Source organism: Trachemys scripta, chromosome 14 (genome assembly GCF_013100865.1).
Source record: "Trachemys scripta elegans isolate TJP31775 chromosome 14, CAS_Tse_1.0, whole genome shotgun sequence".
In the NCBI taxonomy this organism is placed as follows: domain Eukaryota; kingdom Metazoa; phylum Chordata; order Testudines; family Emydidae; genus Trachemys; species Trachemys scripta.
In genome coordinates this window covers 21,096,330-21,112,395 of record NC_048311.1, presented here as the reverse complement: position 1 = coordinate 21,112,395, position 16,066 = coordinate 21,096,330, and the positions used below count along the sequence as shown (strand labels likewise).

Here is a 16,066-nt window from a genome sequence, read left to right as displayed (position 1 = left end):
CCATTTTAATTGAACCTGTTTCCAATCAGTTTAAGCTAAACCAAAGAAGCCTCTTTTCAGGTGAAATCAGAATGTCCACACAGCCTTTTGCACGTGTGTAGCTCTTTCCGTTTAAATTGACAACTTAGGTTACATCAGAGCAACTTTCTTGTATGAACAAGCCCTTACCCTCAGCTATGCCCAAGTGATTGAAATGCTCCAATAAACCCATCAGCCTGCGCTAAACAAACAGAGCCGAGAAGGGAAGGAAGGCAATAGAACTGGTGCTACAGATGGACTGTGTTGTTAATTTCAGCCCATCCCAGCATGCTCAGTATGGAGGCAGCTAGCGCAAAGCTGCCGCTTGCTGGGGGCAGTGGAGAAAGCGGGGGGGCTTTGCCATCAGCATGTTTATGTTTCAAGGCTATATCCTATCCATTACAAGCCTTCCCACAAAGTTTGAACCCACTGAAACAAGGTTGTTCCCAATTGATTAATGTTGGGCCTACATGGTCTCTGCCTCCTGCAGCTTCTCCCTCCCTCCCAAAGAGGAACAGTCTAACCCAGTAGATACAGACCCCTCCACGGCCGGCCCCAGGGACAGTGGACCAGAAGAAGCCTCTCCAGTCAGGATCCTCGAAGATATAGGGCAGGATGCGGGTGAGGAGCCGGCTGCAGTTCAGGATGATTTGCTTCTCCTTCTCCGAGTGGCAGCCGCTCTCCGCTCCCTGAACCAGCTTCTCTACGGCCTGATGGCAACAAAACAATGGCATTAATCTGGAGTCATATGGTTTGCGGACACACAGGCCCCACTGTCACAGAATTACAAACAGCATTTGGTTCCACTTCCCAAGGGCTCGCTATGGTTCCTCTGGGGAAAATCTCTCTCTATGTTGCAGTTAGAAACAAGCAGCAGAAATGTATGATTATTCTAAATGCTCCTGTGAGCGCAGCAGGCATCTCTCCTTGTGCGGGATGTGGAAGCCAAGAGAATGCCTGTTGTTATTATTAATTATAAGTATTGGCATAGCACCTGGGAGCCCCCGCCATAGCCCAAAGCAACACTGTGCTAGCCCCAAAAAGCTTCTATGCTAAGAAGTCACTTTCTTAGAATCTGCCAATTGGAAAGTGTAGATCTCCAAAATGGAGCCTCCCGCCTCCTCTGCCCTCTCCCAGAAGAAGTGAATTTAGCGCTGGTAGATGGTGCTGGATTGAAAGCCCTGGAGACTGAAAGTCCTCTGATATCTACAGGACAAGGGCAGCGGCCAAGCAGCCCAAGCTCCACCCCCCATGTGCTTTAGCACTGACCCAGGCTAAGAGGGGGGTTCAATCCCCAGGGCCATCCAGTGCTTGGCTTCTCTGCTGAGGCCACCGATGACGGGGGCATTGGCATCAGTCACACTGCGCTGCTGGTTTTTCTGGGATGGGGACGCTTGTCTTGCCAAACAGCCACTGCAGCTTACTGGGGCCGAAGGCAAACCACTTTATTTGCATGACAGAAGGTGAAGCCCTTTTTCTCTCCTACCTGGGTCTCCTATCCTGGTCCTTCCCCTCCCCTCTCAGCATGAAAGCTGGGGACATTTACTAAGGATCTGACTTGTAGGTTTTAATTCTCAGACTGTGCCTCTCTGTTGAGGTTCCCAGCGGTGTCTCTGGTTCACTGACTTTGTCAGTTTGCATCACTGCCTCAATGGGCATATTTGTGCTACCTGGGGCCTGACTGTGCTCCGCCTTGGGACTGCGTTTGACTCTATTGCCAGGTACAGTTACCGCTCAGTTATGTTGTAACACAACCCTAGTCTGCACCAACAGCTGCAAAGGACATTACAATTGTGCCATAGCCCCATCTAAACCAAAGAAACAACAGTGTTGCAAAATCCACTAACACCACGCGTAAGACAGGCTCTACCTCGCAGCACTAAACCATAGTCCCAAATTGTGATACAGCCCTACCCACATCCACGCTGTTGCGTAGATCAGAAACATGGTTAAAATAATGCACTTAGCTCCCATTTGCATCACAAGAGCTAACCATCCTTTAACCATCTGGAGGGACAACCATGCTGGAACCAGGTCTCCCAACACATTAGCCTCCATTGGGTAGAAGAGGCCACAGAGTTGCTTTGTGGGGAACGAAGTGTGGCGTCAAAAGCACAGCTTGGTTCTCTCAGAAGTCTATAGTCTGTCTACACTGGAAAAGTAAACCATGCTAGCAACAGACATGGTGGGAAATGTCTGCCGAGCGCTGCTCTGCTAGATCTACATTCAATTATTTCTGAACATGGTGGTTGTTTGCATGGTGCACACCATAGTGCAGCAAGAGCTGGAAGCATTATTAGTGCCAAGGCCTTGCTAGGCAGGCTAAGTCTTGCTGACCAGACTGTTCCCCAAGCAGCAGCAGCCAGCCATGCCCTACTGGCTTGACAACTGACAAGCTCTGGCACTGAAAGAAATATGAATAGATGTCCCTTGTGTTGCACACGCCAAGAGGGCAAGGTCAACAGAAAAGCATCAAGGGAAGTGCTAATCGGAGCTGCGTGGGAAACGGTTTTTCCGTCCAGCAAGAATTTGCTATTTCAAAATTTGTTGTCCCATTTTGGGATGGGAAAAGTCAAAATCTTTGGGGGGAAAAATGAAGGAAAATAAAAATTCATTCTGGGTCATTCAAAATGTTTCATATCAATTTTGATCTTCTTATTGTTTTTGAACTTTTAGTGTAAATTAACTGAAATTTCAAAACAAATAGTCATTTGGAATCAAAGCAGACAATTTTCAAATCCAGATTGGATGTTTTGTAAAAGATCTGCTCTAATTCAAACAGGAATCGATTCAGGGAAGGCCTCCATGGTCTGTGTTATGCAGAAGGTCAAACTACAAGATCCCAGTGGTCCCTTCTGGCTTTAGAATCTATGCAAAACTAAACTTTGTTTTGAAAGTGTCAAAACCGGGAAACTTTGACAATTTCAGAACTTTTTTTTCCAGACCTTTTCTCATGAACTGTTTCAGTTTTGACAAATCAGAATTTTCCAATAAAAAAACACTCCAACTCTTGGCATTAGCACTAAGGAGACAGGGCAGTCAAATGGGGAAATAGGCTTAAGACTCTTTCCCATATCTATCCATCTGTGGCATTTTTAGGGTGACCAACGCCATAGCTGACTCAGGCCCTTGGGGTCTTTCTGTGTTCCAGAAGCCAAGATTGTTGTTGAACCTTGAGGAGCAATCAGATGCCCTGATGAGGAAACAGGAGCACTGGCTCCACCAAGGATACACAACGCTTGCATGCCAGGATCCTTAAGTATATGGCAGCCTGTTTAAACCAAGAGTTGAGGAGGTGATGGGTGATGACTGAACTGATCAAATGCCAGCTGTGGTTTGTGGTAAACCAAAAGAGGAAATGTGAGCAAACCACCCATGCCCTGCAGGGCAGAGAGGGGAGCTGCAGTTAAACCTCAGGAGGATACAGGGGCAAGCAGCCCTGAAAAGGATCCCAGCGAGTAGGGCAAGGAATGGAATTTGCAAGGACTTGGATCGCTTTTGTATCTTCTCCAAAAATCAACAAGCATTTCTGCTGCAACCATTTACTTGTTCATATGGCCGATACTCACAAATGCCAAGTCTGGACTTGGCAAGCATATGGGGAGCTGCTAATCACAGAAAGCAGCACCATGGACTGTCTTGTTGTCCTGTGTTTGTACAGCGCCCAGTACAATGGGGTTCTTGACCATGATTCCTAGGCACGACAGTAATACAAGCGAGAGGCGCCTATTGGTGAAACTAACCCCTGTGCAGATCAGCTCAACGCCTATGATTCACTTCAGCATTGGGACTCTGCATAGGGATGGCTCTCACTAATTCCAGGTGAGAAGAAGGCACCTTACCTTATAACACAGAGTGGCCAAGTTAGAAGGAGATTCTTCTCTCACTGCTCGGATTTCTGCAGCTGGCACAAGGGCAAAGACATCCTGCACCGAAGTTGCAGTGTCTGCCCAGAACTGGTCCCAGAAGGCATCATCCGTTGCCTCCACAGGCTGTGAAGAGACAAACCCAGAGTTACAGATGTGGATAGCAGGGAAACAGAGGAAGAGATCACTCTACCGTACACAAGCATGAGTCCATGCACAGAACGGCGCATCTGCAATCTACGATGCACATGGCAGGTTCCATGACTTTCACAGCATGAGAGCGGAGCTGCCTCTTTGCATTTTGCCAGTTTCTGGACGTATAGAGGAAGCTCTGAGAACTCACCTGCTATTGTCTGTATTGCAGTAATGCCTCAGGGGCGGGATCAGGGCCCTTTGGGCTAGAAACACAGGGTAAAACAAGAGCCCCCACCCCAAAGAGCTTACAATCTATGTCACACCAAGGTGCAACAAGTGGATGAGACACTGGGGCTGAGAGGGGAAGGATAAGGCAACAGTAAAGCGGGTAAAACTACTGTACAAAACAATCAAGTTATCACAGTCTGATGGCTCCCTGCCCCAAGAGAACATGTGGAAACACACTTCTCTTTATCCAGTCTGTAGGCTCTATGAGGGGGAGACAGTCCTCTCTTCCCAGCACTGTTGTCTCCCTTTCAGAGGATGGAAGCACATATTTTTCTCCAAGTCCTTTTACAGAGGTTAGGACAGGAGTTCTCGTCCTTGGAAACAAGAGCAGTTTGTCAGGTTTCCCCTTAATGTCCATCTATACCCAGAAAAGTGACTCTGTGCAACTGATAGTGTTGGGTTCCAATCTTATTCCCTTCCAATCACTTACAGACCAAGTGTCCTCAATTTATAAGTCAGAACAATGATTCTTCCAGCTGCGTTCTCTCTGCCGCTTGCATCATTACCACTAATAGAGATGCTAAAATTTGCAGATCAGGTTAAGTGATGATGAACAAAGCAGATTAGACTCCACTTCTCTCTCTTGTAGCTGTACTGGATCTACAGGGCTAACGGGGATAATTGTCAACAGTGAAACAACTGCCGTGTTTTTCAATAGTGAACCAGAGAGACATGGCCCAGACAGGGCCGGCTCCAGACACCAGCCGACCAAGCACGTGCTTGGGACGGCACCTTGGGGCAGGGCAGCGCTCAATTATTTATTTATTTATTTATTTAGATTCGGCGGCATGGCGCTTGGAGCGGGGGCGGGGACTTCGGGCAGCGTGGTGCTCAGACCGGGGGCTTCGGGCGGCACGGTGTTCATAGGGGAGGTGTGGGCTTCCGGCAGTGCAGTGCTAGGAGGGGAGGGCGGGGGCTTCCGGCGGTGCTCGAGGGGGCGGGGCTTCAGGCAGCATGGTGCTCGGGGGGGCGGGGTCTTGGGGGGGTGGGGGCTGGCGCGGTGCTCGGAGTGGGGGGAAGGGCTTCGGGCGGTGCGGCGCTGGGGGGGCAGGGCTTCAGGTGGGGGGGGGGGGGGGGGGGGGGGAACGGCAGGGCGGCTCTCTTCTTTTTTGCCTGGGGCGGCAAAAAAGTTAGAGCCGGCCCTGAGCCCAGATGTGCAGCCCTTCCCACTGCAATCAGTGCAAGGTCTTGTCTGTAGGAACTCACCAAGCTGTGGAAGGGTTGGGCCTGCAGGGAGCAGGCATTATACGTAGAGCAAGAAGGTGCCACTGTTACACAGGACTCTTCTGAGCATCGGAAGCAAGTGAGCACAGAGCTCTGAAGAGCTCAGAAAGGGCTCAACATTTCATTCACCTCAAACCCAAACATCACTCAGCACTCAGAAGCCCTGCCACTCACTGCAGAGACGCCTCGCCACAAGTGCAGGCATCCTTAACTAACCCATGGCCTAGGAGTGATCGTCCAATTCAACAATGCTTCCAAGGTTTAAATACAAATGCGATGTTCACCTACTTGTGTATTTATACTGCGCAGTGTGAAAGAGGTTGGTCAAGGTTTACTTGGTTAAAAATATTCTTTGAAAAAAATATCCACCTCTCCACACCTCAACAGAAACATTCAAATAAATGAGCCAAAAATTAAGTCAGTTGTACCTGTTGCCTGACATGGCACCATCACCATTGTTTTGAGGCTCCATGGATGGCTCCCACCCAAACCTGCTCCCCATTCAGGGTTAGTCTTTGATAAAACTGTGACGATCATGACCAATGCACACAAAGGCCCTGGATCCTACAACTGGAACCACATGGACCCATGGAAACACACCAAAGTCTATGGGGCTCCATGAAGGTGCCTGGATCCATCCATGTGGATCCAATTGCATGATCAGAACCTAGGTATTTCTCGGACACAGAGTCCTCATTGCTGAACCTCCATCTGGGGAAGCATGTTTCTATTTGATGCAAAGCAACAGTTTTCAAACTGCTCCATGGACCACTGCAGAGCACTTGCTGTGGTCCATAGAGAGGTGGCTGGTCCATGGTAGTCGCTCTTGTTCTCGCCCCCAGTTTCTAAGTCACATTAGAGAAGCTGAAATTACACTGACCACTTTGCTAATGTTATTCTTCCACGTAAGCGGCTGCCATTGTTGCCGCAAAGATGTTATGTGATGACAACTGAGATTGGAGATGGTCCATGGGACTGGAGATTGGAACAGTGATATCATGAGACGCCACCCCTATCAAGACATGATCCACACTATGAAAAAGAAATGGGAACATCTCATTTAAAAGTGCCCAAAAGCCAGCCATAAGAGGCATGTGAGTGGCTGCAGCCAATGGACATAAGAACTCAGTACCAGGATTTTGGTACTGTCAGGACTCCTGGGGTCTATGTCCTGGAAGTCAGGACTCCTGGGGTCTATGTCCTGCTCTAGGTATACTTAATCCTGCCTCAGTGTGGGGGGATGCACTAGACTAGATGACCTCTTGAGGCCCCTTACACTCCTACATTTCTAAGATTCTATGCCTGGCTTTGCTACCAACTTACTGTGTGACTTGAAGCAACACACTTAACCAATGGGCTTCAGTTTCCCCACCTGTCAAATTAAGATAATATATGTTTTTCTGCCCCTTGCTGGACAAGTGAGTGTTGTGAGGTTGTAAAGCATGGGGAGCTCCTTGAACAGGAGATGCTATGCAAGTGTACAATATTACTGGATCACCAGAAGCCAAGGGGAATTTCCAGCATTAAAACACACTAAGGAGTGCTCAGTCAGTCAGAACGCCTGGTTAGCTCAACATTCCTGACCCTTAGGTTAGGAATAGAGGGTGCCTGGTGCCTCATGCAATTGACGTAATAAAAACTCAAAGACAAACAACAGCTCTTGCCTAACCTTGCTTGTTATGTGCAGTGAGTGGCTCCATTGTGTTGGGAGTGCAGGGGGGAGAGATTAACGTGAGTTTAATTTAAAACATTTTCCCAACATCTGCTACAATTCTTTTGTTAATTTGTCCGCCTTTGCAACAAGCTGCTAAGTGCATGCAAGGATCCTCAATTAGAGGCTGCCTTCTTCACAGCTCTGACACGGAGACAGAGGGAAGCACTCAGTTTCACACTCTTCTAGCCAGATATGAGGAGGGAGCACCTTTTGAACTAGCAGCCCTAACCTCAGAGGCACTTAAGAGCTCTGTACAGGTGATGTGTCATTAAAATCCAAAGGCCAGAAAGCAAGAGGAGCAGGCGGGCTGAGCCCAAACTGGTAGAGCAGGTTCATTTCATTGTGGTTTTGTTCCTTAACACACTGATGCCAAGAACCTTCCTATTATCACTACCCTTGTCTTGCTCTTGCCAGCCATGAAATGAATCCCCCAGGCTCTCTCCAGCCTAGGAAAGAAGGTGCTTAGACACAGGTGACTGACTGCTCTAGTACGGAAACCCTTTTCATTTTACTAAATGGACAGCCCAGCAAGTCCCCATCAGACCCCTTTCGAGGGATTTTTCCAACTAATCCAGCATGCTGCCTCCCATAGCAGATCGCTGTAAATGCTCGTGAGTTTAGGACCAGATCTGAAAAAAACCTCAGCTCATTCGGTGCACAGTGGGTGCTGCGCTGTTTTGAAAATTTGCCCACAAGTGTCTCAGTGGGAGCTGCTGGGTGCAGAAATCTGAGCCTTATTTACATGCCTAAAAGGGAGCTGAGCACTTGAAATTCTGGCCCTGAACTCTTGAATCTCTCTAGCCCTAATCATAGAATATCAGGATTGGAAGGGACCTCTGGAGGTCATCTAGTCCAACCCCCTGCTCAAAGCAGGACCAATCCCCAGACAGATTTTTTTAACCTCAGTTCCCTAAATGGCCCCCTCAAGGATTGAACTCACAACCCTGGGTTTAGTAGGCCAATGCTCAACCACTGAGCTATCCCTCCCCCTCCAATTGTGTAACACACATAATATCTTACACTTCTATAGCACTTTCCATGCGGAAGGATCCCAAACCTTTTCCAAACTATATAATCTCTTCATCTAGCACTGAAATGCAGCCATCTCTGGGGTGGCACACAGCTGCTGTTTTACAGTGCACAACAATAGTGCCGATCAGTTTAAGACAGGAAGTGAAAAATAACATTCAACCGAAACTACAAGGGAAACTTATGGAGGCGGAATAGCAGCTGGAATTTTGATCAAAGCACTAATGGTAACGTGCCCAATGGGTTACATTAACACACCATTTCCTGGTTCCTTCGTGATCACAAGAGGTCAATTTTACATCACCTCAAAACAGGTGGCACCAGCACCATAGCACTCACTAGTACAATCCTCGGACGTTGGTTCAATACTGACTCAGGAGAAAGAGTTCACTTTACTGAGTCATTAACACCATTTCCTGCAGCCCCTGGCTTTTTCTTCGGGGCCTCCCCTCCAAATACTCCTCATATATATATGCTCATCCCCTTGACAGAGCACTACTGGATCTTTACAAAGACTTCGGTTTTCTCACACAGAGTCTCAGGGGGGATTAAATAGCAATTGGCCCAAACTGTGATTGAGTTCACCAGGTGTCCTGCTATCTGGTTTCTAAAGTCAGGAGGTGAGGAGGATCAGAAAGCTGATACACTCACCTGTCAGGAGCATCTGAAATCCTGATTAGAAACATTTAGGCACAGAATGTAGTAACAAATACCATTGCAGCTAGGCTCACAAAGGTGGCCTGTGTGTGCCCACGGGGCCTCGTAAAAGGACGTTTGGGCAGTCCTGCTTCACAAGGCTCAGCATCCCCATTGGCGCTGCTATAAACTTCAGCAGCCTTAACTCTTCCGAACGAGCACACAGCTCAAAACGATCAAGCCATTCTTGGTCCCGAACAGTAACACAGCATGGTAGCGTGCACCAAACAACAGAGAGCCAGACTTGCCTCCAACACATTGCAAATGAGCTGTGTTGCTCCTGGGAGACAAAGAGCAGCAGGCGATTATCAGTGGGGTCACATTGCAGCAAAAACCTAGTATTACAGGACTAACAGCCAGGTCTATCCTCTGAGAGCTCAACCTTAGGTCATCCGGACAGAAAAGGCCTGAAGTCAATACACAGGCTGCCCCCGCTGCAATTCTCTAAAAGGAGACAGCTAACAGAACAAATATGCAGTTGTCTGAGCTGAGCTTTCCGGGGTAAAGTGCTAAAGAGAGGGTTGCTGGAGCCTGAAGTGGTTGTTGAGAGTACAGTGGGCAGAGTTAAGGCTGATGTGGCACATGGGGGTGGGGTGGAGAGGATTGCTATCTCCAACACAGATACAGAGGGTGAATGTGATTACGAAGGGTGTGGCGAGAGGGAAAGGGGAAATGAATGCACAGGGTTAGAGCATCGATTATACCTTAATTGAAAGTTTCCTGCATGTTTTCTATCTTATTTCTCAGTATTAGTTTTGCATTAAAAGTTTGGGTTTGTTTTTTTTTAATGCGGGAATTCAAAGAGGAAGCAGCTTGGATGTCAGTGATCTTGCCAGTTATCAAACACAGAATCACAGCTCTGAAAAGGATCCCTGTACAAACAGGACACGACACAGGAAACAGAAGAATAGAGCTGCGCGAATAATGGCCTATAAACAGGAAAGCCCTGGGGTACTGCCCCACTCATCTGTTATTGTCATCATTGTGTTGATCTGGCTAACATACTAATTTGCTGTCACTCAGACACGGTCATACATGACCTCAGTCACTGTCAACATTTACCATCTTATCCCAAATGCCAGTACTCAGCTCTGCTGGGGGGTTATTCCTTTAAATAAAATGTTTGTCCCCAAGAATCCATTCAGCTTAGCTCAGGACTGGCCTTACAATTTGCAAGAAGTTAGGGCTTGCTAACTAAAGATGTGAATTTAACGTGGCTTCGTTAAGATGCTTTTTGTGTGGACACTCATTCAGAATTAAAGTGGCCTTAATCTGGTTTAGTTTAATTCACAAATGTAATTCTGAATGTGTGTGTCCACACAGGGGTTTAATGCAGTTTAACTAATCTACTTTAAATTCAATTCAGATTAATTTCCCTGAGTATCCCTGGGTAGACAAGCCCTTACAGAGGGTACTCTGAAAGCTCAGTCAGCCACTTGCTTGACTTCTGTATCCACCTGTTGTCTCTTGTCCACTGTCTCCTCTCTCACCCCCGCAAATATCCAGTCTATTTAGATTATAAACTTTTTGGGGATAGGGACCATGGTTTTGTTCTGTGTTTGTCCAGCACCTAGCACAGTGGGGTCCTCTCCCATGACTGGGGCTCCTTAGTGCAACAGCAATACAAATAATAAAATAAATCATAATAATTGACCACCCCCCTCAAGTCCAGAGGTGAGTTGAAGGGAATTAGTCCATGAACAGTCTCCCCCATCAATCCTACTGTCAAAAAGATAGATAAGGCCATGACATGATGGGGATACAGGGGATATCAAAAATCCAGGGCCCCAAGAAGTAACTTGCCTTGTTTATGCCAAGGGTAGACACCACCCTCTCCTCTCATACCCACAAAAACACCGAAGAGAGGACAGTCTATGCAACCCCATAGAGATTAAATGAAGGAGAACTGCAATGTGAAGACTATTAAAGTCACCCTGGAGCACCTAATTGAGCTCCATGAAAAAGGGCTCCAGAGACCCCATCCACCCCTGCTGTAGCCTGGACAGCCCGATGGTTAATTTGTGACAACGAATACCCAGGGTGCACACACAAGGTTAAAACAGGTCTATGGATGGACCTAGTGCTAAATCTCCCAAGTAAGAGAGCCCACTTTGATTTTAGCTGCCCAGGCCAGAGGCTGCACATTCATTTTGGGGGGCAAGTGTGCGGGGAAGAGCACCTTGAGCTTCACAACAGCGCCCCCTTCAGTCAACAATCAAACAGCATGGAGAGATTCCACAGCAAGCCCTTTACCAGTTCTCCACTACCAGAAGAATGGTGGCCATAATACAGGTTCTTGAGGAGGAGGAATGGGGTGTCATGGAACTTTGGCAGGGACATAGAGAAACCTCAGGATAAACACCAGCTGTATAAAAATATAGTCCTAAAAGCACAGGTGCATCTGACAGATGAAAGACTAACCCATGCATTCAAGATTTTATTTTGATGAAGCCAAGACTGAGTTGCTGGAAATTTTCAGAACCAGGTAAATAGATTACTAAACTGCTCTCTCTTTAGACACAAGGCATTATCTTATCAGGCTCAGATTAACACCTTATCAAGATATGGCAGATGCACACTAGTGTGCGAAAGACTCAACTGTTTTTAAAGAGATGAGAAGGAGCAAATGGGAAAAAAAACATTCATGTGGCTGGCATTAAAACATGACAAGAAAATGTCAGAAGATCATGAATTTTATATTATCGACTGGTCACTTCCTGAAACTTTAAAGACGATTTTATCACTAATCTATTTAGGGAGAGGGAGAGTTAATTTGTCTAATGATTAAAGCACTCCTAGGTTTGATTCCCAGCTCTGCAACTGACTTGTTTTGATACCCTGGCAGGTCGCAACCACTCTGTGCTTCACAGTATCCATCTGTAAAATACCATCTAAGTAACATGAGTGTTGCGGGGGCAGGGAAAGGGGAGGATAGTTCATTCATGATGATAAAGCATCCCAAGATCCTCAGATGAAAGGCACAAGTAGTATTATTAAATGGGCATTAACAACTTAAAAATCATATCTAGATAAATATCAATTATCCAAAAGGCTCAGGGGATAGATCTGATTATAATGCAGGTATACCTGCATTATAAACAAATATCTTTCCTATGTGACTACCTCTAATTTATATAATTAGAGCTGAAAGTACTTTGAAAATCCAATGTATTTTTCACCCTTTATGCTTTTATTGGCTTTTAGCATTTTTCTTGCCATTAAAATTGATTAAGTCAATTTCATTTTTGTTTACAGTCAATTTCACTTCCAGGTTCCGGACCCCACATTGTTTGGGTTGAAAGGAAATGTTTATTTGTTGATTTTTAAAAAACTGACTCCATGGGAAGTTCATTATAATGAATGGAAATGTTTCCAGTTTAGAAGAGCTTGTTTTTACAAAAATCTAAACTTGGGCCAAATCTGGACTCTTTTTAACCAGTGACTGAACATTGTTCTTAGCTGGATCATTTCCTGCTATCAAAGCCTTCGAAAACCACAGTTGTGCTTTCCTGCTTGCTCAGCTAAAGGTTTTACATTGCGAGTGATTTAATGAAACGTAAACTTCCATTTGTCCTGCTGCCCAGTGTTAGAAGAGAAAGTAGAAAGAGTAGATATGCTGCTGAGAGAGCATTACTTAGTTTGGGTAAATACCTGTGCGGAAAACTATCCAAACCAAACCAACATTTTGTTTTTAACTCCAGCAACTCAGTGGACTGGGAGGTTAAATGAAGATCGTTGCCTCTATAAGGTCAGAAGATTGCAAGAAAGCCCAGCGTTGCGTATTGCACATGCAAACACCAGTGCCCTTCTCAGGTATGTAAATATGGGCGTTTCACTACCCCACCCTCATACGTCTCACCTACATTTCTACAAACACCTCTAGCAAATCCAGCCAAGAACATAGATTGTTTTATTCAGTGTCACCGTGAACTTTATCTCATTACATATGTCAACAAACCAGAGGAGCCACGCAGCCTTCTGGGCCTACAGTACAGGTGATTGCCATGCTTAGAGCTTTCTTTGTAAGCTCCAGACATGACAAGATTAGGTGATGCAGGGGCAAGGGTTTCATTCATTTTGAATCTCTCCTGCTACAAACACACTTTCAAATGGTGGACGGAGAATCCAAAATTGTACGGATTTGGCATCTATGACATTATTAGCACTCCCCACTAAAATGAAGCTATTCTCTCTTTGTTATTCATTCCTCAAACCAAATCTTTGTCCCTATACCCCATGTTTCCCTTTACTCTGCACCCCTTTATTAAGTCTTTCTCTTCCCCCACGCTTCCCTCGTTTCTCTTCTCCTCCAGTCACCTTTCCTTCCACTACCATCTCCAATTAGTCTTAGAGGATCCATCATCCCCCTGCCATCAGAGATCCTTCAGGGTGGCAGCCGCCTTTGTAGCTCAGATATGCTAGAGTCCAAAGAGTAACATGGGCTGCCTCCATTAGACTCCCATTATCTGCTGTCCTCAGAAAAGAAGACTTCAGCTTAGTCCCAAACTAAGATCCATGGCTGCTACTTCACCGGGCAGCCACCTTCCTTGTAATATACACTTCTGATTTTTGTTTTACTTCCTTCTCCCCCTTAAAGCTACGGAGACACTGCACCTACTGAAGCATCACAGGTGTGATCCTCCTCTGATACAAGTGGCTCTTAGCTCTTCCCCAGCAGCGTGTCAGGATTAGAATGAAACTAACAACAATCACACCAGCTACATCAGTTTCATTCAGCTACCTCCTGTCCAACAGACAGGATTCTCCTGAAGGGGCTATACGAAAATGCATAGACATGAGAAAAAGTGGGGGAATCCTCTGTTGATTTAAACCCTTGAGCAGCTGAATGCTTTAAGAAGACAGAACCTGCCTTATCAGATCAGAAAATTGGTCCACCAAGCTTAGTAACCTGCCTCTGGCAGTAGCCAAAGCCTGATGCATCAGAGGACAATAAAGAAAACCACAATGCACCTATGTAATTGTGCGATGTTGCATAGGGTGAACATCCTTACTGACCCCTATGATGATGACCTGGTGCCCTGAAGCATAAGATTTGATTAGCAGTGATTTCCCTTATTTTAATAAATGCATCTAACATCTAAAGATATGAGTTCATATACAGATTTCATCACAGCTAAAATTGAGTCCTGACTGGATGTTAATCCATGTCACAAAGTCATCACACAATTTAGCACATAATTGCCAATCTCAATACAGGGAAGGCTCAGCAGTGGAATAGTATGGGCTACTGGTGGTCAGGACTGAAATGCATTGACAGAGCAACATAGGGAAACTTGTACAGCCTGGTTCTAACTATAGTTACTAGGTCCTCAGAACTAGAATCCCCTAGCTGTTGCAAGTCGGCAGATATGAAGCAGCAGGGCTGTAGATTAGCACCAATACATTAAAACCACGGGTCCCAAATTCCAATCCTAATCTTCAGAAAATGGAGACACTCTAACTACACAGCATAGCAAGGAGCAGTGAATTGGTGAATGTGCCTTTCTCCCACAGAGAATTTCCCTTTACTCAGGTTTTCATGCTTGCCCAGGTTCAAGTTAAAGATCCCATGGCACTAACTACTCTCCACCTCTGTCCATAAGCAGTACTGCAAGCTAAATGGCTTGTGTGGGATGGTGCTGACATCCAACAGCTGTTACACCTACAGTCACTCTCACCTGTGCCTGGAAGGCAGTTATTATGGGGAGAAGCACTAGGGGAGGTTATAAAATTCGTATTATTTATCCAGGCTGCCGGGCAGGGTTGCACAGATGTAGGAATATTGTGGAAGGCGTGTGATGGGAATGGCTCAGGCACGTAGGCAGTGGCTTCCTTGGCACTGCCCCCTGCTACCCTCTGCTCCAGCCAGGCCCCCTCTACCTGCAAGGTCCAGTCCCCAAGGATCCTGCCTTAACCCCCACCCTTGCCAGTCTAAGCCCCAAATGGGGACAGCTTTAGAATCTGGGCACACCCAACTGGCTTTCCTTCTGGTGGGAGCTATTTAAAGGCATAGGCAGGAGGGGTGCCACCATGCAGGGCTCTGAGGAAACCCAGCAGCTGTTATTAAAGGGCAGGGTTACCTCCTTCCAGGGGATCCTGGAAATACACAGAGGAACCTCCTACGAATCTCCCCGGAAACCAACACCCGCCAAGGGCCGCCCCCACTAGCCACCCCAACACCCAGGAACCTCGGGGTCCCAACCAGCCCCCCAAGGGCCTCCTCCCTTAAACCAACCCCCCAGCCTGACCTCACCCCCCAACTACCTCACAGGGACCTCCCTTAATAACCCTCCACCCGCCCGGCCGTCAGCTGCCCCCCTGGCCAGGCGGCTCCCACACGGATCAGGGCGGCCCCGGCCCCCCTCTTTTCCCATCTGACACGGAGATCGCTGCGGCCGCTTCCCCCGGTGCCTCCCCCCGCCCAGGCGCTAGGGGAGCGGGGCCCGATGAGCCGCCCCCCGGCCTGGATCTCCAGGCACACGCCGGCCCCGGCCCGGTTTCCCCGGGACACCTGACCCCGCTCCGTTCGGCCCGGCCCGGCCCGGCCGCTCACCTGGGTCTTGGTGGTGAGCTGGATCACCGCCTTCCTGAAGTTGAGCTTGGAGTCGGCGTTGCCCATCCTCCCGGCCGGACCTGCCCGAGCCCGGATCCGGATCCGGCTCCGCTCCCCTCCTCCCGGCGAGTCCCTGCGGCGGGCAGGGCCGTCTCCTCCCCTCTGTCAGCGCGAACAGCGCCGTTCGCCGCCCTCCTCCTCTCCCTACGCTGCCTCCATGCCCCCGTCCCTCACCTGCTGCCGCGGCGCTCCCCGCCTGTCAAACCCAGCCTCGCAGATGCTCCTGCCGGCCCTCCCTCTCCTCCCGGCATCCCTCCTTCCTTCCCTCCCTCCTGCCACAGCCCCTCCTCTCCTTCATCCCTCCTTCCCTCCCGCCTGCCACACGCCCACAGCCGCTCCTCTTCCTCCTCCCCTTCATCCTTCCTTCCCTCCCAGCCACACAGCCCCTCTTCCTCCCCTTCATCCTTCCCAGCCCCTCTTCCTCTCCTTCCCCCCTTCTTCCCTCCCAGCCACACAGCCCCTCTTCCTCTCCTTCCCCCCTTC

The 16,066-nt window shown here is 47.9% G+C and overlaps 1 protein-coding gene across 2 annotated transcripts in view; it reads right to left on the bottom strand.

Annotated features, from left to right (window-relative positions):
* HID1 (HID1 domain containing) overlaps window positions 1-15,779 on the bottom strand; it is a 44,517-nt gene extending 28,738 nt beyond the window's left edge. Inside the window, exons 1-3 of one of the 2 annotated variants that reach the window (XM_034790485.1) lie at window positions 15,524-15,779; window positions 3,861-4,010; window positions 558-728 (exon numbers count right to left, since the gene is read on the bottom strand). In XM_034790485.1, coding sequence (XP_034646376.1) covers window positions 558-728; window positions 3,861-4,010; window positions 15,524-15,589 — 387 coding nt within the window. In that variant the 5' untranslated portion in view covers window positions 15,590-15,779. The remainder of the gene's footprint in view (window positions 1-557; window positions 729-3,860; window positions 4,011-15,523) is intronic. The other variant, XM_034790486.1, reaches the window with a different exon arrangement.
* Window positions 15,780-16,066: the final 287 nt, after the last annotated feature.